At 47.9% G+C, this 26,799-nt stretch overlaps 1 protein-coding gene across 1 annotated transcript in view; it reads right to left on the bottom strand.

Annotated features, from left to right (window-relative positions):
* MRPL58 (mitochondrial ribosomal protein L58) overlaps window positions 1-26,799 on the bottom strand; it is a 152,207-nt gene that overhangs the window by 65,627 nt on the left and 59,781 nt on the right. The window contains exon 4 of the mRNA XM_078654486.1: window positions 3,534-3,616. Coding sequence (XP_078510612.1) covers window positions 3,534-3,616 — 83 coding nt within the window. The remainder of the gene's footprint in view (window positions 1-3,533; window positions 3,617-26,799) is intronic.

The raw sequence follows: 26,799 nt of genomic DNA, 5'->3' as shown, positions 1-26,799 counted from the left end.
GGCCTCCGAGGGGGGCGTGGCCTGTCGATTTCTCGAGGCGCTGGCGTTTTGCACGCCGATGTCACCGGGGGTCCGCTTGTCAGGTCAGCGGTTTTAAGGTGAGTGCAATTGGTTAAAAGAAGAACAAACAATCTTTCAGCAAAGCAATTTTAAAAAACATGGAGCTGTCTCCCGGCTTTTCGCCTCAGGAGCAGCCAGTTGTCAGATGCGGGTCATTTCATCATCCACATGTTTACCAAACAGGGTTTCACCCGAGAAAGCCAGATTGGCCACCCGCTGCTGAGCTTCAGGCTTGAGTGACGTAAGCCGAAGCCATGCGTGGCACCGCTGGTTGATACCATGACAGTATCAGTGTCCAGCCAGAAGGGGCGTATCCGCAGCCGCGCTGATGAGCTGGTTCGACACCAGCATCCCCTCCTTCAGGACCTCTTGAAAATCTTCCTTTTTCTCCAGGGGAAGGAACTCAGCAAACTGCTGTAATGACTCCCATAGGGCACAATCGGACTGCCCTAGCAAAGCCGCAGCGCTGGCCGCCTTCATAGCAGTAGAGGCCGTCCCACAGACCTTTCTACCTGCCGAGTCAATCCAGCGGCTCTACTTATCTGGAGGTACAATAGAGGACGGGGAGGTGGCATGCTGCTTCCTAGCCGCCGGCACTATGACCGAATCCGGAGTAGGATCCATCCGAAGAAAGGCAGGGTCAGAATCCGGGGCCCTGTACATCTTAAGGAGCCGCGAAGGAGCGGACTTAGTCACCGCAGGGGTGAGAAATAACTCTTCTGCAGGCTCAACCAGCCCCGGCACCAGGGGTAGTAAAGGTCGAGACAGGTGTTTCTTATGTAGTGTCTCAAAGATCACGGATGTTGTTGGAGTAGGCACCGTCACCGTGATACCGAACTTCGCTGCACCCCTCAGGAGAACATCCTGGAACGTGCTGATGTCGTCCACAGGCGATAGTCCCCGGGGATTCCGACAAGGTCGGTGAGTAGGTTCTGGTCCCGGAGGAATCCGTGTGGGACCGTGACCGTCTCCTCCTGTGACGCCGTCAAGATCTCGTTGAGGACCTGTGACGACTCAGATCTCCCCCTCCGATCCGGATCGCGATCCCCTTGGCTTCGGGCGCTCAGCCGGCTTCACCGGAGTGGGCGACTTTGGCCCGGCAGGGGCCCTCGGCCGAGGGGTACCCTTAGGGGGCGTCGGGAATCGAGGCAGCGACGCCGTCTTTGGAGGAACCGGAGGAGGTCTGTCAGCGGGAAGCTGAGGTTGAGGTTGAGGTGGAGGAGGAGGAGGAGGAGGCGGAGGCGGGGTGGGAGGCAGTGGCCCCCTGGGCAATGGAGGAGGGGGCGTAACCGACTTCGGCCTAGAAGGCGTAAACACTTTGGAATACACAGAGCCGGTGATCCGCCCTCTTTCCTAGGCAGAGATGTTGGAGAATCCCCCATAGGCACCTGCCGCCTGCTAGACTGACTCCTGGCGCCAGAACTCCTTCTGCGCCTCTTCGGCGTCGAAGAACGTTGACCCGACGGCAAGGGTCTCCTCGACGGCAAGGGTCTCCTCGACGGCAAGGGTCTCCTCGACGGCGACAGCGAACGGCGGTGTCGCCTTGACGGCGAGCACCTATGCCGGGCCACTTCGACGTCGAATACTCGACGACGACGAAATAGTCACCGGTGACTTCGACGGCGGTCTATTCAGTTCACTCAACGCAGACGCCGCTTCAACCCAGAGCCCTGGGGAGACAGGGAACAGACTGTAGTCATCCCTCTCGACGCCGTAGTCGGTGCAATCGACGCCAACGGAGAATGGGGACGTTTGCTGGTCTTCCTGCCCCCGGGGAGCCCCCCCCAGAGGCCACAGCATGGGCAGAGGACGCCCTTCCAGACCCACCTTATGCCTTCAAACTTCTGTCTTCCAGGCCTTGGAGCCTGATCTTCAGTCTGTCCCTCAGGGTTCTGCTAGAGAAGCCCTGGCAGATGTCAAACTCCTCTGGGACATGAGATGAGGGAAGGCAGATGATGCACACCTCGTTTGGGTCCGACTTGGCCTTCTTCCTCGAGCACTCGGGGCATTTGTCGAATAATGCAGGCATATTGGCAAATAAAGAGTGCACCAAGACAAACACAAGGAAGAGACACCAAAGTACTTCAAGAAAAGCACTCAAAAAACTTGAAAACAGCGAATAATCACCAAAGAAACCCTTGAAAAGGGAGAGCTCAATGCTCCAGGGTCCTGCTTGCAGGAGCCGGAAAAAAGAACTGAAAGTAAAAGGGACCTGCAGTGCATTCTGGGATACTGTGAGGCTTCTGGAAAGTTCTCTTAAAGGCACAGTACCCTGTTCTGAGCCACATAATGGCAGGCCATGGGGCTTGTCTGTCCACTTCTTTCTCTCTATCATTCCAGAGGGTTTTGCTGTTAAAGGCAAGGTTTTTCTCTTGGAAAACCCTGGACAGGCTGTGCTGTTTGTGGTTTTTGGTAGAATTTCTAGTTGAAGTACTGGACAGTATAGCCTGTGGATATAGGCTGCATTATATGTCTTTAAATTCTCTCTTAAGTGTCGATGCAGTTCTGCATGTTTTGAGAGCTTAAGAGATTATTTTTGATTGCTCCGAGGTCCACGCACATGGGCGGGACTATTCACTAGATTATGACTATACTACAGAAAAGAAGTTACAGACCGTGAAGAAAATGTAACAGTGTTCCAATGGGTGCCTTAGCTACCTTTAGCAAACGTGCAAACAGAAAAAGGATTTCTCACTTGTATATTAAGCTGAATCTCAGGCATACCATCTTACCAAGGTTAAAAGACTCTTGAAGCCTGGAGTACTAAGCCCGTTACCCAAAGCAAACATAGTACTCGTGTTGATAACACATGCTATACACAGGGTATTGACCACGGTATACCAGCCCTTACATCGGGTGTGCAAGAAACAACTGCACTAAAGGATACTCTGGAGTTCATGAGTGTAGTCTTCATCCAACTCAAAACAACCTTCTCTACTATCTAGATAAGATGCCCTGGCAACCAATACCTGCAAAGTCATTAGAATGACACACTTGATGTGGATGTTGAACATTCCTCAGCTAGACAGCTGATGGATGAACAGATCATTCTAATTTCTACTTGCTAATGAAACATCAGTTGGTGAGCAAAAAATTATCACCCGCTGAAAGGATGGGTTTAGCTAAGGTTTTTTAAGAATACCATCACTTACATACATTGCATACTTCATTTATAGTTCAGGCAAAGGAGTGTGTCAGACTCTGCAGTGGCAAGAGATTTGAGTTGTAAACAAAGTTAAAAAAACATGAACCTCTATGATGGAGGAGGCTCTATGTGTACTGCTTCTCCAGTGTAATAGCTTAGAGAGGAGCAGATCTAACCAGACATTAGTGACACCTGCAGCAAATAAATGTGTCAAGAGGAATCTGTTGAAATGAAAGCAGTTCAAAGAGCTGGGCTTTGTTAAATGGTCCTACTTAAACACAAACTCAATTTACATGCTAACCACTCAAGTCACTTGTCTAGTCAATACCTTTTCAGCTATTTTCAGTCGTACATCCTCAGAGATCCAGTCTGCTGATGCCAGGTGGAAGCGAATTTCAGCCTTTGTATTAACTGCAAAAAAGAAGACCAAAACGCATGAGTCTTGCTAGGATTCTGAGTTGCAGTCATGGTTAGAGGTCCTGGTTATTGCTTGAAAACCATCCATTTCAGAGTTTCCAGTTTAAATATTACATTATAAAACAAATGCAAATCAAGACAAACAAATTAGCAGACGTATAAATATTGGTGTGGCCAGGATTACAGTCAAAGTTTGATGTAGGCAACTTAATCGCCAGACTACTTATCTCCCTAAAGAACAAGTTACTTACCTTCGGTAACGCTGTTTCTGGTAGATACAATATCTGCCTGTGGATTCCTCACCTTGTGAATATCCCCCTGCGTCAGCAACATTCGGAAATTCTTTTTGTAGCTTTGCGTCGACGTGGACCCGGACGTCATAGAGGCACGGCATCGCTCGCGACTCCGCTGCTGTCACCGACGCCTATATTAGGCCCACGCCGGCGTGATGACATCAGTTCCGCCCTTTTTTCCGTGCCTTCGTGGCACACGGACGGACCAATGACAGTAGACATATACACAGTATACGCAGTACAAATATCAAGGTAACAGTGTGAAGGAAATGCAATAAAACATTGGACAATAAAATAAATACATAATAGAAACACTGGCATAGAAGAGTGGACAACGGGGAGGCGGGTGGGTCAGTGAGGAATCCACAGGCAGATATTGTATCTACCAGAAAAAGCGTTACCGAAGGTAAGTAACTTGTTCTTCTGATAGATACATCTGCCGTGTGGATTCCTCACCTTGTGAATAGAGTCCCACAGCAGTCCCCACTCCCGGAGGAGGGTGTCCACTCTTCTAAACCAGCAAATTCCTGGAGGAAAGAGAGTGCAAAGTGACCGTCCCTTCTCACCTCGGAATCCAAGCAGTAATGCTTCGCGAAAGTGTGGAGGGAAGACCAAGTTGCCGCCCTACAAATATCCTCTACAGGAACACCTCTAGCCAATGCAGAGGATGACGACTTGGCTCTAGTAGAATGAGCCCTTATACCCTCTGGAGGATCCTTACCGGCCAAAGAGTAGCAGATCTTTATACAGAGGACGATCCATCTTGATAAAGTTCTTTTATGGACCGCTCTTCCTTTCTTGCAGCCAGCAAAGCCAATGAAGAGCTGGTCATCCAACCGACAGTCTTTAGATCTGTCCAGGTAAAAAGACACTGCCCTCTTGGGGTCCAGACGGTGCAATCTCTCCTCCTCCTTTGAAGGGTGTGGGGGGGAGGATAAAAGGTAGGGAGGGTAATGGATTGACCAAGGTGGAAAGGAGTCGCCATCTTAAGCAGAAAAACAGCCCTGGTCCTAAGAACCATTCGATCAGCATGAATGGACAAGAAAGGGGGCTTGGAACTAAGAGCTTGAAGCTCACTTACCCTCCTTGCCGAGGTTATTGCAACGAGGAACTGTCTTAAGAGTCAAAAGCCTCATAGAACATTTGTGAAGAGGCTCAAAGGGAGCAACCATCAGAAAGGTCAAAACAAGATTTAAGTCCCACTGAGGCACAATAAAAGGAGTAGGATGGAACTTATTTGTGAGGCCCTTCAAAAACCTTAAAACCACAGGAGATTTAAAAAGGGATGGCTGGTCAGGTAAACAGAGAAATGCCGACAACGCTGAAAGACAGCCCTTCACTGTGGCAACAGCAAGCCCCTGTTGCGCCAGAGAAAGGGCAAACTGGAGAACAGACAAATGGGCTCTCAAAGGGTCTATAGATTTCTCCCCACACCAAACGACAAATTTCGACCACCTATAAGAATAGATGGACTTCGTGGAATCACGCCTGGCTGACAAGATGACATCCACCACGTCAGGCGGGAGAGAAAAAGAACTCAGGTTGCCCCGTTCAATCTCCAGGCATGAAGGTGTAAGGTCTGGAGGTGGGGTTGTAGAACCTGCCCCTCCATCTGGGAGAGGAGATCTGCCCTGTGAGGGAGACGGAGCGGCGGGTGAGAGGAGAGGTGGAGAAGGTCTGAGTACCACACCCTTCTTGGCCAATCGGGGCGACCAATATGACTTGGGCCCGGTCTTGGCGAATTTTCCTCAGAACCTGAGGAATCAAAGGTATGGGAGGAAACACGTAAAGGAGTTGCGAGCTCCAACTCAACTGAAACGCGTCCCCCAAGGCTCCTTGCATCGGATACTGGAGACTGCAGAATAACGGGCAGTGAGCTTTCTCCTGAGTGGCAAAAAGGTCCACCTGAGGAGTCCCCCACGTCCGAAAGACGTGACTAACTACCTCTGAATGAAGCCTCCACTCGTAGTCGGCAGAGAACTGCCGACTGAGACTGTCTGCACGAACGTTCTGAACTCTGGCCAGATGATTTGCCATCAGACAAATCTGATGGTCCTGAACCCAGGACCAGAGACGCAGAGCCTCTCAGCAGAGACACTGCAACCCCACTCCTCCCTGCTTGTTGATGTACTACATCGCGGTTGTGTTGTCTGTCAGGACTTGCACTGACACACCGCGAAGGGAAGGGAGGAAGGCCTTGAGTGCCAAACGTATCGCCCGCAATTCCAGAAGGTTGATGTGAAGCAACCTTTCCTCTGGAGACCAAAGACCCTTGACCTCCAGGTCCCCCAGATGAGCACCCCATCCGAGAGTGGATGCATCCGTTATCACCTTGGCCACCGATGGAGGAAGTTGAAAAGGCTTTCCATGCGACAGATTGCCTTCCACGCTCCACCAAGACAGATCCGCTGCAGTTTCTCTGGAGACCCTCACTGACTACCTGAGATCTCCGTTGTGCTGATACCACTGCCTGCGGAGGCACCACTGGAGTGCCCTCATGTGCCAGCGTGCATGGTTGACCAACAGAATGCAAGAAGCTATCAGACCGAGCAGGCGAAGAACCTTCAGGACTGGAACGACCGCTCCATCGTAGAACAAAGGAATCATTTCCTGAATGTCGCAAATCCTTTGAGGTGGAGGGAATGCACGACAAACAGTAATGTCCAGTACCGCACCTATGAACAGGTTGCGCTGGGAGGGCACCAGGTGAGACTTGGGTACATTTATCGAAAAACCCAACTTGTGTAACAACAGAGTTGTCTTTTACCGATGATGGAGCACCTTCTCCGGCGTCTCTGCTTTGATAAACCAGTCGTCCAGGTACGGGAATACATGTATCCCCGACCTCCTGAGATGTGCTGCCACCACTGCCATCACCTTGGTGAAGACTCGAGGTGCAGTTGTAAGACCAAACGGAAGGACCGCAAACTGGTAGTGTTGCGACCCAACCGTAAAACGGAGATACTTTCTGTGCGACTTCAAGATGGGAATATGAAAATACGCATCCTGCAAGTTGATCGATACCATCCAGTCTTCTTCCAGCAGCGCTGAAGAACCTGTGCAAGAGGGAGCATCTTGAACTTTTCCTGTTTCAGGTAAAGGTTCAAGATCCTGAAAAATAATATTGCGGAACTTTGATGAAAGAAGATTCGGATTACATTAAAGGGTCAATGTTATTAGTGGATTATTACTTGGATAGTGAACAATTTCTTATTGGTATTGGATAGTGAATAATTTCTTTTTAGTATTGTGGATACTGGAACACTTAAGTCCTACAGGGTGGGTTTTTACGTATGGACGAAATGACAGCCTTGGTTTTCTTAGAAGACATGAGGCACAATTGTGTTTACTAGGGAATGTTTAGTACTTTTAGACATCGAGAGTGATCTACTTGGCTGTTGTAATGTTTACTTTGTGTTAGAATCTTAGATGGAGTGATTGTCTGGTTTAGATGTGAGTTTTTCAAATTGTGGGTTACTATTTCTATTGATCTTTTGACTTTGCAGATAGAGAGTTGTGCGTTTGATACCGATACGGACCAATTTATAAGTTATATATTTTGGAATCTGAATATCAGGTGAATTTGGTATAATAATGTCTACATTACTTTTATTTACAAATATCTTTTGTTTTGGCCCATGGGCTTTCACAAATTTGGGTGCTGACACAAGATGTTTTGTGTTATACTTTTTAATGGTTGGTCGTGGAACTCTATTCTATGTCACACTTGGTGATGGTTTTCATTGACACTCTGAATTCTATTCTTTTAATTCTCAATAACTTGATAAGAACTAAGGAAATGTAAGGGGTCTATATTTGTGTATAAGATATGAATATTGTTTGCTTATACTTTGCTTATCTGGGTTTGCAGCCCTGAAGAAGTTAAGGATGCTTAAATATAGCATGACGAAACACGTGTTGGCTGCTTAGAATTTGTTTTTTATTCGAGAAATACCCAGATGATGGTTTTAGATGCAAGGACAAGAGAAGTTTGCTGTACCAACGGAAGAAAACTTGATTTAAAAATAAAGAAGAAAGAACACGTGTCTGCAATTCCAGAACTTCGGGGAAGCATAGCAACCAATCTCTGGCTCAATCTATTCTGGGAGTGGGAGGGACTGTAATGCGTAAGGTGACTAAGATTGGAGCAGGTCTCCTCTTTATGGTTCAGATCTCTTTATTTGCATTTTCTTATGAAATGTAATGACAGATTGAGTGTAGCAGCGTTCTGCTTATGTAGTATATTGCATTGTAAACAACAAAGAAATAAAACACCTTCCCAACAAAAAGCCTCGCCTCCCCACCCACCCCTTGGTACTCAATGTGATGTTATATAATAAGTGTTACACTAGTGACCTCTATGGGATTCTGGTTGACTGGAGTCTGCCTGAGGTTCAAAGGAGGGGAGGAAATGGGGCTTAATGGTCGTCAGACAGAGTAGGGGCAGGTATTTGGGACAAGTACGTTCACAGAATTCAGTCAAGAGTAGCACTATGAACAGACGCAAGAGGTCCATATACAAGGCACTCTGGGCAGGGAGTGTAATCTTTTATTATCCAGTATTGGGGTATCTTTCATAGATTCACATGCCTGAATCATTCCCCGTCGTTGAGGCAGGAGTCCCACGGTAAATAAAAATAGCAGTGCCAAAGATAAATAACAGTAGTAGCCCCTAAAGAATAAGGCCTGAGGCCTAACTCTTAGTAGCCTATCTACATCATTATACTAAAAGAACCAAACTTTTGGCACAACCTATCAGCACCCTCTAGAACCCTCTATGCAGAGCCACTTCTCAGATTTTCACCGCACGTCGTGTAGAAGGGAGTCTCCCTGAGTGTCAGCTCAGTTTTTTCTTCAAGATGTCTGATAAGAAGGCCTTGTTCAAGCCCTACAGAACCTGCGACAAGAAAAGAGTCCCTGTTGATTATCAACATAAGGACTGTATCTACTGCCTCGACCCCAAGCATGAAGCAAAAGATTGTAAAATCTGCAGCACCTTCCCTTCTAAGACTGAGGAATAGCGAGGCAAGAGTCCTGTTGTGGCTTAAATCCTCCTCAGCGGAAGAGGATGACAGAGCCTCAACGTCCAGCAAGAGAGCCAAATCTCAGGACAGTTCTTCTAGTGAGGGCAGAAACATCTAAAGTCCTCCCACTTTACTTCTGACCCTCCTCAGAGGTCTCCTCCTACGTCCTCTGGGCCTTCAAAGTCTCCACAGACTTCTGCTCTCAAGGACTCCCACAAACAATCTTCAAAAACAGTGAGTAAAAGCCTTTCAAAATCTCTGGCTTTCCCTCCATCGTTGGTAGTTTCTGTCACTTCTGCTCCTTCGTCAACGGAGGCTATATCTACTTCGTCAATCACATCTCCTATTTTGTCAACGAGGACTGCTGTGACTTAGAAGACCGTCATCGAAGCATACGTCGACGAAAGCTCAGTCAACGAAGCCTGCATAATCGACGAGGGACGTACCGTCGACGAGGACACAGATACCTTCTACGCCGTCGATGACTGCTTAATCGACGACTGCCCCGTCGACAAAGACCTCTAGTCCGTCGACGATCATCCTGTAGATACAGAGCCAGTCGATGATTATTCCATCCATGATGATCCAGTCGACGAGGATTCCGTCGACTATGATTCTGTTGACTGCAAGCCCGTCGACGAAGATTCCATCGACAACGATAACAAAGAGTCCGTCGAACGACAAGTCCATCGACGAGATTCCGTCAACGACCGTGCCATCTACAATGCTATTTCCAGCTACAGCTAAGGCTTTAGTTGCAGCTCCAACTTACTCAACTCCTGTTCCATCTAGGAGTTTTCAACTAAAGACATTTCAAAGACATGAATATTGTACTATTTTGCCTCTTACTCCGTCGCATCTTTTAAATACATATGCGCAAGAAAAGGCTGACTATTACGAGGATGAGGATGAAGGACCTTTTGGAATAGCTCATCATCCTTCTGAGCTACATATAAAGTGTCAAGACGAAGAAGGAGGAGGATTACAGTGAGCATTATTACCAGGAGGACATTGTGGTTCCACACCATAAGGTGTATGATAGACAAGTTCATCAGTCGGACACCAGCTATCTGCCTCCTAATCTGATCCAGGATTGTGAGGGCGCTATATTGAGGATACAATGCAATGCAACGCTCCCCGAGTAGCAGCAGGAGCAGGAGAGGGGTAGCGACTCTGAAACAGACTGTAATTTCCAACTCTACCAATGCATAATTATATTTAAAACAAGCATATGTAATGCAATATGTATCGCATTTACGTGAGTTTGAGCTATTGACATTGCAAATAATACCTTGTATTTTTGTTTTCGTTTTTTAAAACATAAATAAAAGGCTTTTTCATATACAATGCGAATAGTTAAACTATAAATGAGACCTATTGCATTGCAAATACTAGTTAAATCTGAGCTGCAGACTCAAAGCACAATGGAAAGTATTTCATGACTGTATTAAGATTTTGAAATGTAGAGCAGTATAAAATTTCTGAAGAAAAATGGAAAAAGCAATAAAAGCAAAGCGTTCCATAAACACCGGTAAAACACCCTTCATTTGTTTTTTATGGCGCGAAAATGAGTATCCACTGAAAAGCACTGTTTTATTGAGGTACGGAAAACACTGAAAAACACCACCAGAATTTCCCAAAAATAGAAACTGAAAACAGGAAAGCCTAAATATAAACGTGGAACATTCAGAGGCGCTAAGGGGCATGGTTATTCCTCGAGAGGAGGTTATCAACAGCAGAACAGGCAGTACCAGCCCCAATATAGGCAGAACAGGCAGTACCAGCCCCAATATAGGCAGAATTATCAATCATCGTATCGCCAATCCAACACGGCTAGTTTCGCTCGCCAGGGATGTCGAAAGCGATCCCAGAACCAAGGGCAAGACTCTAGCAGGAAGCAGTGATCTCAGCAGGAAGCCATTCACACCTTCTCCCCTTCCCGTGGGCGCGAAGATTTCAACATTTGTGGACAGGTGGCGAGAAATTACCACCAATCAGTGGGTTCTGGACCTGGTGAAAAACGGGCATACCCTAGAATTTGTCACCAAGCCACCTACCACTCTGCCCAGGGGACCCCCTGCCCCTCGTCTTCACTTATTGTTCAAAGAAGCTTGTACAATGCTCCTCAAGAACGCCATAGAGAAGGTCCCAGTATATCAGACAAACCGTTTTCTATTCTTGTTTTTTCCTGATCAAAAAGAAAACAGGGGAATGACGACCGATCCTAGATCTTCGCAACCTGAACAGATTCCTCAAAAAACAAGGATTTTGCATGGTCACCCTCTCAGAGATCCTAGGTTGCCTAAACGAGGGAGATTTTCTGAATTCTCTGGACATGGAAGACGCTTACTTCCACATCCCAATCCATCGCAAGTATCTCCGCTTCACTGTGGGTGGCGTCCACTATCACTTCAAAGTGCTCCCGTTTGGACTGAAATCTGCTCCAAGGATCTTCACAAAGTGCCTAGCTCCTGTGGCGGCAGCAATGCGATGCTGGGGAATCCAAGTATTCTCATACTAATCAAAGGTCCTTGGGAGCAATCGGTCAGGACTTCCATTGCAACATGTTGACATCTCTTCAACTCTCTGGGGCTAACTGAACAAAAGCAAATCCCAGTTACGTCCGATGCAAGTTCTTCCTTTCCTTGGGGCTCATCTGGACACGGTTCAGTGCAAAGCATTCCTGTCACAAGAAAGACAGCTTCGTCTTCAGAAGCTAGCACTACGGGTCTCAAAAAGAAAGTCAGTTTCGGTCAGCATGTTCGCCTCACTCCTGGGGATGTGCTCTTTGGCCATAAACCTCGTCCCTTTGGCAAGACTCAGAATGAGACCGCTACAGGAAGAACTGCACCTGCAGTGGCCACAAGCTGTAGGTTCCTTCAGCAACATCATCAACGTCATATCACGCATGGTAAACTCTCTCGATTGGTGGTCACAGAGTCAATTTGGCACAAGGTCTCACGTTTCTGCTTGAGGTTCTGGATTTTGTTCTGACCACAGATGCCTCCATGTAAAGGATGGGGAGGTCATCTCCAAGATTTGCAGATACAAGGCAAATGGTCGCAACATTACAAACACCACATCAACAGCCTAGAATTGTGAGCAATTTTTCTATCCCTGCAAGCTTTCCTTCCAAGGATTGCCGGCTCATCAGTGCTGGTTCGGACAGACAATACCACCAGCATGTTTTATGTGAACAAGCTAGGAGGGGCAAGATCGGCAACTCTGTCAAGAGAGGCTCAAGAGTTGTGGGAATGGTTGACGCTACACAACATAACACTCAAGGCGGAGCATGTCAGAGGCCTCAACAACACCCTGGCGGACACACTCAGCAGGTCCCTCTGAGACTGTCACGAGTGGGAACTAGAACACATTCAAGTGAGCAGGATATTCCAGACTTGGGGCAAACAGACGTTGGACTTGTTCGCAACGAAACAAGAAATGCAGTAATTACGCCAGCAGATATTCGCAACAGGGGTCAAGAGGGAATGTCCTGTCCATGCGATGGTCAGGGATTTGTGCCTCCGCTTTTCCCCCAATACCTCTAATCCTGAGTGTGTTACACAAGATAAAATTCGGAAAGCTACCGTCTCATCCTGATTGCACCCCGATGGCCACGTCGGTACTGATTTCAAGAGCTTCTATTGCTGTCCCAGGACCAGCCGTCTTCTTCCAACAGTGCTCTCGAGGAACAACGGACAGATACTCCCAGATACTCAGTCTTTAAATTTACACACATGGCTCCTGATTTCCATGAGTTCAAGGACCTCGACATACTTCAGGATTGTCGTGACATCTTAGCTAAATCACGAGCTCAAAGCAAAATTAAGACTTGTCGTCTTAAATGTAAAAGGTTTTGCTGTTTGTGTGAGAATAACTAGGTTCATCCGACAGAAGCTTCCACGGAACAAATTCTTCCCCATCTACTGCATCTAGCGAGATCTGGACTCACTTTATCGGTTAAAGTCCATTTAGCCACACTATCCAGATTCAGAAAAAGTGCTGCACGGCCTTCCTTATCTTCATTAATTAAACAATTCATGAGAGGTTTTTTCTGGGCATTTCCTCCGGTGCGCCCCCTCCTCTGGAATGGGAGCTTAACACAGTCCTCACACAATTGATGAAACATCCGTTTGAGCCCATCCATAAGGCAGAGCTCCAATTGCTCACATGGAAAGTAGCTTTACTTCTAGCCAGAAGAGTAAGTGAAATTCAGGCCTTTACAATAAAGGAACCATTTTTACATTTCTCTCAGGATTACGATACTAAGGACTAATCCTACATTTATACCTAAGGTACAGTCCAAGTTTCACCTCAATGAGCCAATAAAGTTGCGGACTTTCTTTCCAAATCCATCTACACCAGCAGAAAGAGCTTTACATTCTCTTGACATCAAAAGATGCTTAAAATTCTATCTACAAAGAACAAGCACATTTAGAAAATCTGACCAATTATTTGTGGCCTACGGTCAAGCCACTTTGCGAACTGCAGTCACAAAAGCCACGATTGCCTGTTGGATAGAGTCTACTATTCATTTCGGTCATGACAAAGCTAACAGGCCATTGCAAAGGAAGGTCAAGGCCCACTCTACAAGAACTGTGGCAGCGTCAACCGCTTTATTCGCTGGAGTGACGCTAGAAAATATCTGTCGTGCTGCGACATGGAAAAATGTCCACACCTTGACCAGACATTACTGTCTCCAATCTGCATGTCAAGAGGATTTGGCAGTTGGACAGGCTGTCCTACGCGACCTTTTTCTGTGACACCACTCTCAGGTACCCTTTACTTTTAAAAAAATTATTATTTATCATGATATCTATCTATCTATATATATATATATATATATATATATATATCTATATCTATATATCTATCTATCTATCTATCTATATATATAGATAGATAGATAGATATATATATCTATATTAAATGAAAAAACCATAGGTTTCAGGCCTTATATAGTTAGGAATTAGCATTTAAAAAACCTTTGAAATTCACTCAATAAACTATACGTTTTAGGGGTGTTAGTTAGCTGGGCATTTCACTCATACAAAACCATTGAAATTGCTCCTATATAGTTAGTTGGACTAACTATATTTCGCGCACCCGCAATCCATTGCTGATGATGTCACATATTACATCATTCATGACATGGTCAGTGACATCACTGATGACATCTCAAATGACATCACGGATGACATCATCCAGTGAATGTGGTTTGCTTCGTTATTTAAATATGCATTATATAGAGCAATTTGCATTGAAGAATGAGTGGATATATAAAAATAAATATTTGGATGGAGGATTTAGTAACAATGTAATTGACTGTTTACTTTAACAATGTATAGTGTCTCACTAAATATAGTGGATAGTGACTAAACTGTGTGAATATCTGTATCACTTTGTCAGTTGTTGTGTAAACTGGTTCTCCAGTTGGTTACTAGCTATGTGAAAGTCTATATTACTTATTAATTAGTTAACTGAGTATTTGTATTGGAGAGTGAATGTGTATGTGGTTTGGTGGGGGGGGGGGGGGCGAGTGCCCAAAGATGTGCGAATAGTTGATTCAGTAGATTTATGAAGTTAAAACTACATGTTATAATAGTTGTTTGGGTGAGTGAATATCTTTATGGGAGTGGTGATGAGCAAATATATTTCTCTTTGGTGCATGTCCAACAAAGTAGAAAAATAAAAGGCAGTGTATATGTCAGTTTATATGTCAGTTTTTGTATATAAATAAGTATTCATAAGACTCAATGATTCTGTAAGTGACTATATGGATTACTGTATACTTGTAATAATGATTTTATAATACAGTAAGTATGACTTACTATGTCAATGAATAGATGAAGTGGTGTTTGTATAAGTGTGTAGCTAAGTAAGTATGTAAGTATGATCCATTGTTTGCATAAGTGAGTAGGATAACTTCATATTTTAATAGGTTGTGTGCTGGTGTGTAATGACGATATAGGCGTATAAGTATTTTTGATATTGTTCTATTTTTCATTGACAGCATGTATGATTGAATCTACAGGTAAGTGATTAGATGTGTGTATACATCTAAGAATCACTGAGTGGGTTTTTAGATACTTGTATTGCTGTGTCAATGGATTCAAATATGATACTCTGTATTTTACAAAGAGTGATGAAAGATTTTACTAGTGTATGAAAAGGTGTATGTGATTGTCATGTGGATGATGTCATCAGTGATGTCATTTGAGATGTCATCAGGGATGTCACTGACCATGTCATGAATAATGTAATATGTGACATCAGCAGTGGATTGCGGGTGTGCGAAATATAGTTAGTCCAACTAACTATATAGGAGCAATTTCAATGGTTTTGTATGAGTGAATTGTCCAGCTAACTATAACACCCCTAAAACTTATAGTTTATTGAGTGAATTTCAAAGTTTTTTTTAATGCGAATTCCTAACTATATAAGGCCTGAAACCCATGTTTTTTTCATTGAATTCACAAGGTTTTTTAAATGCTAATTCTCTTAGCGGATACCATTTATATATTCAAACTTTTTTTAATGCTAATTCCTAACTATATAAGGCCTTAAACCTATAGTTTTTTCAGTGAATTTGAAAGGTTTTTTAAATGCTAATTCTATTAGCGGATAACGTTTAAATATATTAATATCCTAGTGGGACCACATGAGCAGCCCTAGGGGGTCAGGGTGTTTCTACCCTGCCCCCTTTTTGTGTTCTACATGTTTGTTATTCTGCTTTCTTGTGACTCAGTCTACTAAGACCCAAGATGGATGCCAACACTTCCTGGTTAGAAGTGTTGACAGCCAATGACCATGCAGCTTTCTCGGGAAGGCATGCTGATTGGCTGCCACTGTCTGTCAACACTCCAAACCAGGAAGTGTTGGCAGCCATCTTGTGCCTTGTTAGAACCAAGGCACAAGAAAGCAGTGAAACAAAGGTGTGAAACTCGCAAAGGGGCCAGAGTAGAAGCACCCTGACCCCCTAGGCCTGCTCAGGGGGTCCCACAAGGCACAATTTTAAAAAAAGAAAATTTTAAAAAGTCGCGGGGTACGTGTACCCCGCGAATTTTTTTAATAAAATTTTTTTTTGCCTTGGGGGTCCTTGTGGGACCCCCTGAGCAGGCCTAGGGGGTCAGGGTGCTTCTACCCTGCCCCCTTTTTGAGTTCTACACATTTGTTTTTCTGCTTTCCTGTACCTCACTCTACCGAGGCACAAGATGGCAGCCCACAATTTCTGTTTTAGAGTGTTGACAGACAATGGCAGCCAATCAGCATGCAGCTCGCGTACCGTACGCGTACTGGTAAGCTTAGGGTGAGCTCATATAGATAATGTGTTTTTGGAGTTAATTTTTATAAAAACCACTGGAGCAATTTTCACCAAACATAGCAAAGGCACATCTGCGTACCAGTCCCTACAATTTTGCCAAGTTTGGTGTAATTCCGATCAGCGGTTCGGGCTGTAGACTAGTCAGACCGTCCTATGGAAATTAACATGGGGAAAACACGTTTTGGGACCCCTTTTTTCTCAGCCCCCACTCCACGAATCCACCCGAAACTTCCAGGGAAGGAGCAGAGCGGGCCAAAATTTTGGAAAATTACACGCAAATTCCTCAACCTGCGCCAAAGTTATTCCCAATAGAATGTTGCGGATTTCCTATGGTAGCCAATCCTAACTATATATACCTATATATACACACACACACAAACATACATACATACATACATACATACATACGTGCTTAAGGCTTACATGTTCATGTACTGATATTACTAGACATGTCTCTTTTTCTGAGCACTAATATATTATTATAAGGTTTGGTTTTTTCATACTTCTATTAACAGATGATGGATGCACCTGGGAGTTTATCAGCACAGGTCTCCCACCATCCGCAACAGACTGTATACGTTGCATACTGCTTGCTACTCTGATTCAGGCATGTGATTCTATGAAAGATACCCCAATACTGGATAAGAAAACAAGTTAGTTACCTGTAACTACAGTTATCCAGTATTGGTATCTTTCATAGATTCACATGCACCCACCCTCCTCCACCGAGTCTCAGTTCTCTATTTTGTGATACTTATTTCCCCACTTAGGCTAACGAAAACCTGAGGAGAACTGGCTCTGCAAAGAGGGTGCAGATAGCCGATTGGTTTACCAAAAGTTTGATTCTTTTAGCATAATGACCTTGCCCAAGGGCCTGGTCACTCCCGGTGCCGCTTCTGATCCAGCTGATTGCAGCCTCCTGCAGAGTTCGAGCCCCCTGAGCCTCACCAGCGCTCCACTTGTGGTTTTCACTATTTCTTGCCTGTAATTTTGCCATAGTTTCCGACTGTTGTTCCTGCCACATCGTTTTCTGTACTTTCTCCCCCGCTGCTTCCCACAATGTTTTTCCCCCTGCTGCTTCCCTGTAGCCACGCCCCCTCCCGCCTCCTCCCCCCGCCTTAAATGGTGACCGCCGACAGGACGCGAAGCGAGCGCGCCAAAGGCAAGCCCGTCTGCACCCGGATTGCGCCCAGCGCAAGAACCCTTGGACACCGAAGCCACCACAACACCAGACTGCACTACGACTCCAGCACCCTCCACGCACTCAACGCCGGACAAGACCACTCCTGCTGCCGAGCCACCCCGAAGCACACCCAAGGGCCCATCACCTGCCGGAACTGCAGCTTCACCAGCATCCGACCCGCCAAACCATTAACCAAAGAACCCAACCACCTCCGTTGCATCTTGTTCAACACCCGCTCCGCTCGCAAGCACGCCATCGAACTCTGGAACCTCCTAGACTCAACCACCCCCGACGTCGCCTTCCTGATGGAGACCTGGCTGAACGCCGCCTCGGCACCAGACATCGCATCGCCTTAGCCATCCCGGAGGGCTACAAGATCTCCCGCAGAGACCGCACCAACGGAGTGGGAGGGGGAATCACCATCATCCACAAGGACACCCTCAGAGGCTCGACCAACACCAACAACCCCATCTCCGTCGCCGAGCACATGCACTTCCACATTCACACCGACCCCAACACCACCCTCAGAGGACCACTCGTCTACAAACCACCCGGACCCCGACCACAGTTCAGCGACACCATCACTGACCTAATCAGCACCCACGCCTCCAAGGACTACATCCTCCTCGGCGACCTGAACTTCCACCTCGAGAACAACGATGCCAACTCCACCACTCTGATCGCCAACCTCGGCCTCAAACAGCTCGTGACGACACCCACCCACGCCGCTGGACACACACTGGACCCCATCTGCTCCGCAAGTCCCCGCGTCTCCAATTACACCTCCGAACCCCACTGGACCGACCAGATGCGTCCACTTTACCTTCAAGAAACCCACCACACACCACCGCACCCAACAGCTACCACGCCGCTGCTGGGGCAAGGTCACCAAGGACCAACTGACCACCACCCTCGCCTTGCTACCACCCCCCCCCCCCCGACACCACCGCCGCCACCAACATCAAACAGTGGATCAGCGACTGCGCAGACACCCTCGCCCCACTCAAGACCTCCGCTACCAACCACACCAACAAGAAATCCGCATGGTTCACCGAAGACCTCCGGACCTCCAAGCGCACCTTTCGGAAGCTGGAGAAGAAATGGCTCCGCGACCGAACTCCAGACAGCTACACAGCGCACAAAAACGCCACCCGCAGACACCACCAACTCATCAGGACCACCAAGAGAACCGCCTTCAAGGACCGCCTAGACAACAACGCACACAACACCAAAGAGCTCTTCAGCATTGTGAAAGAACTCTCCAATCACAGCTCCAACACCAACGACATCCCACCATCACAAGACCTGTGCGACTCACTTGCCATCTTCTTTCACCGCAATATCACAGACACCCCCACACCCACTGCCGAGACCACCACCCCTACGACCTCCACCCACACCAGTCGCCTGACCACCTGGTCCAACGTCAGTGACGAAGACACCATCAAGACCATGGAATCCATCCACACCGGATCCCCATGCCCTCACCACGTTTCCAACAAAGCCAGCTCAGTCATCGCACCCCACCTCCGGAAAACAATCAACACCTCCTTCGAGACAGCAACCTTCCCGGAAAGTGGAAGCACGCCGAGAACAACGCCCTACTGAAGAAACCCAAGGCACACCCCATCGACCTCAAGAACTTCCAGCCCATCTCACTACTCCCTTTCCCGGCGAAAGTCACGGAGAAGATTGTCAGACAGCTGACTCGCTACCTCGAAGACAACAATCCTGAACCCATCCCAGTCCGGCTTCCGCAGCAACCATAGCACCGAGACCGCCCTCATCGCCACCACAGACGACATCAGGATCCTGATGGACAAAGGAGAAACAGCCGCCCTTATCTTTCTGGACCTATCAGCAGCCGACACGGTCTGCCACCGCCCTCCAACAGCACGCCTCCACGATGCCGGAATCCAAGAGAAGGCCCTGGCCTGGGCCACATCCTTCCTCTCCGGCAGAACCCAGAGCGTCCGCCTCCCACCGTTCCGCACCAAAACCACCGAGATCTGCGGTGTCCCACAGGGATCCTCCCTCAGCCAGACGCTGTTCAACATCTACATGGCACCACTCGCCCACGTCGCACGACAACATAACCTCAACATCCTCTCCTATGCCGACGACACCCATCTGATCATATCCCTCACCAAAGACCCCCACACCGGCAAAACCACCCTCCACAGTGGAATGAAGGCAGTCGCTGAATGGACAGCAGGCTCAAGCTGAATTCAGACAAGACGGAGGTCCTCATCCTCGGCCCCACCCCATCAGCCTGGGACGACTTCTGGTGGCCAACATCGCTAGGAACAGCCCCAGAACCCACCGACCACGCACGCAACCTGGGGATCATCCTTGACTCCGCCATCTCCATGACCAAGCAGTTCAACGCCGTCTCTGCGTCCTGCTTCAACACCCTCCGAATGCTCCGCAAGATCTTCAAATGGATCCCCCGGACACAAGAACAATCGTCACCCAGGCCCTCGTCACCAGCAGACTGGACTACAGGAACGCCCTCTACGCAGGAACAACAACCAAGCTCCGGGGACGGCTGCAACGCATCCAGAACTCCTCGGCACGACTGATCCTCGACATACCCCGACGCAGCCACATCACACCTCACCTGAGAAGCCTTCACTGGCTCCTTGTCGACAAGAGGATCACCTTCAAACTCCTCATCCACGCACACAAAGCCCTACACAACGCAGGACCAGCATACCTCAACAACCGACTCGGCTTCCACACCCCCACAAGCAGCCTCCGCTCTGCCAACCTCGCTACAGTCCCTCGCTTCCGGAAAACCACCGCCGGTGGCAGATCCTTCTCCTACCTCGCCGCCAAGACCTGGAACACTCTCTCTACCAACCTACGACAGACCCAGGACCTGCTAGCCTTCAGAAGACCTCAAGACCTGGCTCTTCAATCAGTAGCACCCCCCCCCCCCCCCCACCCCCAGCGCCTTGAGACCCTCGCGGGTAGGTAGCGCGCTTTACAAATGCATTGATTGATAGATCGGCTACTAGGAGTTAGGCATCAGGCCTTTTTCTTTAGGGCCTACTACTGTTATTTACCTCTGGCACCGCTATTTTTACTTACTGTGGGACTCCTGCCTTGGCGACGTGGAATCATTCAGGTATGTGAATCTATAAAAGATAGCAATACTGGATGACTGTAGTTTAAGATAAGCAACTTGTTTTCATCCCCAGTATATGCCAGAGGTAGTGGAGCCACACCTGGTGTGTTGGAGTACGTTCTGTGCCCTAATGTTCTGGAATGCAGCTCCCAGTGCCAATGCCATCGGTCTTTCCCTACAGGATTTTAATGCGAAAGTAAGTGGGTTAGGTAGCCTTAGAATCGTATAAGCAGGGAATCTGGGAAGTTGCATGTCTAGATTTGAATCAATATCATCTATGATCGGGGTCCAGTACTCTGCTATTTTAGGGCAATCCCATAGTAAATGTAGTAGTGTTCAGGGGAGTCGCAGCCCCTCCAGCAATCCGGACTCCGCTCTGGGCTCCCTTTGTGTAGGCATACCAGCGTGAGGTACCAATGGGTGCTCTGTGTTGCACTCTATAATACACCTCCCGCAATCTTTCGGTGTCAATTGCCTCTCTAATCCTGTCTCCCACCTCTCTAGCTTGCTTTTGATAGTGGCAGTGTAGGCTGGTGCAAAATAGTATATAATTCAGTGATGGGCTCTTTATCCAAGGTTTTGGTTACTAGCTAGTTCTCAAAAGATGTAAGGTACCATTGGGCCCCAATGCGATTAGGCGGGTACATCAGCCAATGTCTCAAGCGCTCAGATTCTGGCAGTGTGTACTCCATGTGCAGTTGGGCAAATGATAACATCCCTTCCTCATCGAACAAATGACCTATCGAGCGGCACTTCACATGCTGCCCTGGTAAGAACCTCATCTGATGATCCGTGCCTGGGGTGAAGACCTTACCCAGGTTTTACCCCAATTGAGAGGGGAAGGATGAAAGGCCTTTATGTAGTCCCACCTGAACCCAGACCTCCATAGTTCCATAGTAGCCCTGTTAATGGGAGAAGAGTAGAGGCTACTCAGGCAGTATGGCCTCTTCAAGATGTACTGCTCGGCTATCGCTCGATCTTGAAATAACCAGCGCTTTTCAGATTCTTCCCGGCTCCATTCCACCAGGTACCATAGCTGTGCTGCTTGGTAGTATTGCAGGAGGTTAGGAAGACCTAGGCCCCCTTCATCAGTGGGTCTGTAACTGTGCCTTTTGCATTCAGGTTTGACTGTCCGCCCAAAGAAGCAATTCATTTCTCCCTGTAAGGCCTGGATCATCCCAATAGGGACTGTCACTGGAGGGTCTTGAATAGAAATAGGATCTTGGGCAAAGCAGTTATTTTCAGAGCAGTCACCCCTCCGTGCCAGGAATGCCACTAGTGCCCCTATTAAGACAAGTGTTCTTTAAGGTGAAGGAAAAAGGATGCGTAGGTTAAGGCGGTGGTCGCCTGTTTCGAGGAGGCTCGTTTTATCACCAAATATGGCATGGACTTTGGTGTCCACTGTATCGGATATTGTATTGAGAGTTGTTCCACCGTTGCCAGCGATGCCTACAGGTTAAAGAGCCTGAGATTTACCACCGTTAACACAGAACCCAACACCTGGCAGAAGGTCTGTGATTGGGATTATCTAGTACCATCAGAATGTCAACTGCATGCAGGCTGATGGTATGTTGTTTCCCACCAAATGGGACTTCACTGATGTTGAGATTGTCTCGAATCCACTGGGCCATCGGTTCCATGTACAGGATGAACAACAGGGGCTAGAGTGGGTACCCCAGTTGTGTGCTTCTGCCTATGGGAAAGGCCGCTGAAGCTTGACCGATTACGCGGACTACTGCGCAAGGATGGCTATAGTTGCTTAGGACCCATGCCCAGAATCTCTCACTAAAGCCAAAGTAGAGGAGAATCACCTCGAGATATGGCTAGTGCACTTGATTGCAAGTCTTCTCTGTGTCAATTGTTAAGAGCATTATCTCCCTGCTGGAACGTTTGGCTTTATCCATTAGGTGATGGATGCGTTTAGTATGATCGCAACACTATACTAAGTATAAATTCTGCTTGAGCGATTGGGTTCAGCCTGAAAAAACCCCGGTGAGGTTGAAGAATACTGATAAAAAGTTAAATATCTACGTTAGAGGGATATTAGCCAGTACGAGCTGCAATGTAGTTTATCCTTTTCTGGCTTAGGAATAACCACAATGCGCACTGTCAACATCAAAGAGGGAAAGACTCAGGCCGGTAATGGAGTTAAAGATCCGGCTCAGAATTGGATTGGGAAGTGACAAAATGTTTGGTAAAAAATAGCTGTCGGGTCTCTGCAATTTCAAGGGTTTCTGGCAGAAGATGGAGGAAACAACCTTTTCAATTCAGATTGGGCAGCCTAAGCAGTGTCGCGTTTGTCCCTTGAAGTTATGAGGTGGGGGCTTCTGGGTCGAGAGTTTGCCCTGTACAAAGCTCTCCCAAAAGGTGGATGCTATGTGGTTGTCTTCCACTATATCGGTGCTGTCTGGAGCCCTAAGAGTGTACCCCCGCCACATGTCTTTGTGCTCGCAGTCTGTTGGCTAAGCGCTGTCTGCATTTGTCTCTCCACGCAGAAGGAGAGTCAGAGGCGAGGAACTGCGTATTCAGGTCAATACCCGCTAACTGATGCCATACTCCTGGGGCGCCTGTGTATTGGTAAATGGGCTCGAGTTCTCTCACTTGTTGGGATAAGCAATCTCTTTTCCTACGGAGCTTGTGGTCTGAAGCAGAAACTGTATCAATTCCGCCCTTATTACAGCTTTTAGAGCTTCCCAAAGTGTGGCGACAGAGGTGTCCATCATGTCATTGATTGCTGAGAAGTTAACTATTGCTTGATTCATCAGATTCACTACCTCGGGTCTATGTAGGAGGGTTTCCGGCATCCTCCATGGCCAGGTGGGATGGCCTACTGGGGGAAGTCCAATGATAAGGGACACTGCTGTGTGATCTAAGAAGGTGCATGGTTCTATCTCCGACACTGTTAAAATGTGTAGGTCCTGTGTCCCTAGAAAATAGTCAAAACGGGCATATGTTTTATGAGCGTGAGAGTAAAAAGGTATAATCCTGTGTGTGTGGGTGGTGTTCTTGTCAAGGATCCTGCAGCCCCATCTCTTGTAGCCAATGTATTCCTTCCCGTGATAAGGCCACAGTGAGACTATAGCTCAGATCTGTCTAGATCATTGTTAAACACCAAGTTGAGCCCCCCCCCCCCCCCCCCCCCCCCACCCAAGTATCAGCCAATCTGTTGTCAACAACACTTCTGACACTTCCTAGCGTAAACAGCTTTTCTGACCTTCATTTGGGGCACATAGGGAACCTAATATGAAAGTGTAGTCACTAGTAATTACAGTGTGTGTGTGAGGAGTCTGCCCATTATTTCTGGACCCCACTTTGACACGGGTTACACCCGTTGTCTTGGAAGATTGGGATAGGAATTGCTGGGGTAAGTCTCTTGACCGGAGCTGGTGTCAGCCACTAGTCACCAGGTTGGTCTCCTGGAGGAGGCACATATCTGCCCGAGATTTTTCAAGGTAAAATAGAATAGACAATGTTATGGAGACCTTTCACATTTAGGGTGAGGACCTTTAAGGTAGCAAGTGATGTGGAAAAGGGATAGGAGACAGCTTCTCTCAAACCTGGCCTCCAAATTGTGTGTCGCCAGTGCCCCCTCCAACTAAAGCGGAGCCCCTGTGTTCATGTGTCAAGACTAAAGTGTCATCTCATATGGGGAGTACATTCCCCAAGAACAGCAACATTGAACAACAGCATAGAAAACATTATCGCCAGGTTCAAAGCTTCAAGGACAATCGTACTGTCCCTTCGGGATGTAACGAGGAAGGGTCAGAATTGTGGCTCAAGGCCTCGGCTCCCCCCATTCAGTCCATCCAAGAGCAGAAGCAACCGTTGAGACCCAGCGCTGGCACATAGCTTCTGCTCTATCCGGGTCTCCAGAAAGCAAATTCAGCACCTCCTTTCTTTCCAGTGCTATGGCCTCTGGGTCAGACCTCAGTCCACCTGCTGGCGTCTTATGTCCCTGCCATTGTGGGCATCTGCTTCAGTCTTGTGGGCGAGATTGCTGGTCTCCGATAGCTGGATCTTCAATGTAGAGTATCTGACATGCTGTCACCAGGGATGGTAGTTTATGCATCTAAAAGGAAGGTGAGCTGGAAAAAGTGGCCCCAGGAATAAGAGATCCTGTTGTACCTGCTCCACTTCCTGGTCGCGAATGGGTTAATGGTCTTCAATAGCCGAGACCCGGTCTCCTATTGCCCCTAGGTCACAACACTTCTTTTACGGTCATTTGATAGATCTTGTTTGACTGCTTACAGATATTCCTCAAGAAATGCAAACAGGGCATCAAGAAAGGAGCGAGTTACTGGCCGATCTTGGTCGTCAAAATTGGGTAGATGGCCTGGGCCAGATGTCGGTGGACATTCCCCAGCTGGGATGCCAGGAAGTTTAATTAGCATATCTTTCAATATGCTTGGGGGCGAAATTTATGGGCGACTGCAGCTATGACAGCAGGCCACTGGGAGGGAAGGTGCAGAAGTGGCTGTCGCAGCATCTCCTTACTGAGCCAGTCTGCTAATCCGTTGTGCACCAGTGCAGTTGAATGGGCTCCGATGAGTCAAGGAGCTGCTCTGAGGCCCAGTAAGGTTATGGCTAACAGCTATGGGTGCAATGTGGGGCCCCCATAGCTCCCCACCAGGGCCATGGCATGACAGCTGTGGATGGGCCCTGCCCTAGAGGGTGGCAACCTTATAGTTGACTGTCTTTCTTGGAGGTGTTGGCCACCTCTGAGATTTTTCCCTTGCTGACCCCCCACCTGGGCCATGGGGAGGTTGTGGGTATGGCACTGCCTGACCCACCTCTAGTATGGTCCTGAAGGAGGTATTGGAGGGCAATGCACACCAGCCCCCACCCTGGTCTGTGACAGCTTGACATCAAAGCAGGTGAGCAGGGAAGCGGCAAGTGTCTAGACCATAGCAGTCAGACCGGGCAATCAGGAGCAGGTGCCACGAGGCATGTGCAAATGTGGCTGGGTGGGCGCGCTTGGACTCACCTCTGTTGCACTCTAGGGGGCACTGGATGCCATAGAGACCAGATCCAGCCCACCGCTGATTGATCTAGACGGCTGAGCGGATGAGCGGATTTGCAGTAGAGGCCCAGGTCCGAGGAGCAGGAAGATAAGGACCGGGCAGCACTTGGCGATCTGCAGAGGGCAGATGGAGAAATTGCATATGTGGCGTGGCCAGGCTTGCCTCCAATGCGACTTTGCTGGGGATGTCTTGTAGCCCTTGTCCAGTACGACCAGGTGATTAGGCAGGCGAGCAGCTTGTAGGCAGTTAGGCAGCTTGTAGTGGTGGGAGAGTCGGAGCAGAGTCTGAGCCAGGCCGATTGAGTCAGGCTCGCGGCCGCCATGTTGAGGCACTCTGATCCCCTCTGGTCTTGGTCGGTTGCCAAAGCCACCATCCTTTTTAGGCATTTAGGGCCTACAAGTGCCTTAGGCCGGGAGAGAGGATGGAGAGACGTATAGGCACGTCCTACTTGTCCGCCATCTTGGCCAGGCCTCATGTCTCCTCTTTAACTAATCCTAGTACTTGCATGGAAGTACTTGCTGATTGGCTGCTTATTCTACACGTGTTGCAGCTGTGTGCAAATCACTGTATTGACGGACTGTGTTACTAGGCTGATTCTATGTCTATGTGCTCTGTAGGTGGATGAATGAATTAGTTACAGAACTGATACCGATAGACTGTCTTGCTGCTACCTTCGGTGATATGGATAGCGCCAAGAACTGCAGCAGCTTGGAAATTTGGCTACGGTTGATTCTGTATGGGGAGATTGTGCGACTGTCAGCTCTCTCATGTGGGATTCACGTGTTTCCTGGGCCAGCCTGCTTTCCTGCATCATTGCCCATGGTTCAGGATTGGTTGACAACTGACATGAGACCTAATTGCAGGGTCCATAATATGTCATACTAACCATCTTGTAGCTCACCTGACCAGTGTGCTTGCAACTTTTAGGACACAGATCTTGCTCAGAGTGAAGTGTGCAGGTCTTGCCAGATGTCAGACCCAGCAGTAAACAAAAAACTGGCATTTCCCAATTGGGCTCACTTTAGATAGCTTGACTCCCGTGCTCTCCATGCCACTGGAATCAAACTATCCTGGCTGATGACGGCTGATAGCCAGAAAGCGGTCCTAGGATGCTTGATTCCTGTCCAGGGAAGACATGGCTTGGCAGTTCGGGCAGGACTGTTCCCATGAGACACAGACTGATTTGCATATGGCCATGTCTG

Source organism: Lissotriton helveticus, chromosome 7 (assembly GCF_964261635.1).
Source record: "Lissotriton helveticus chromosome 7, aLisHel1.1, whole genome shotgun sequence".
NCBI lineage: Eukaryota > Metazoa > Chordata > Amphibia > Caudata > Salamandridae > Lissotriton > Lissotriton helveticus.
This window is presented reverse-complemented; position numbering and strand designations above follow the sequence as displayed.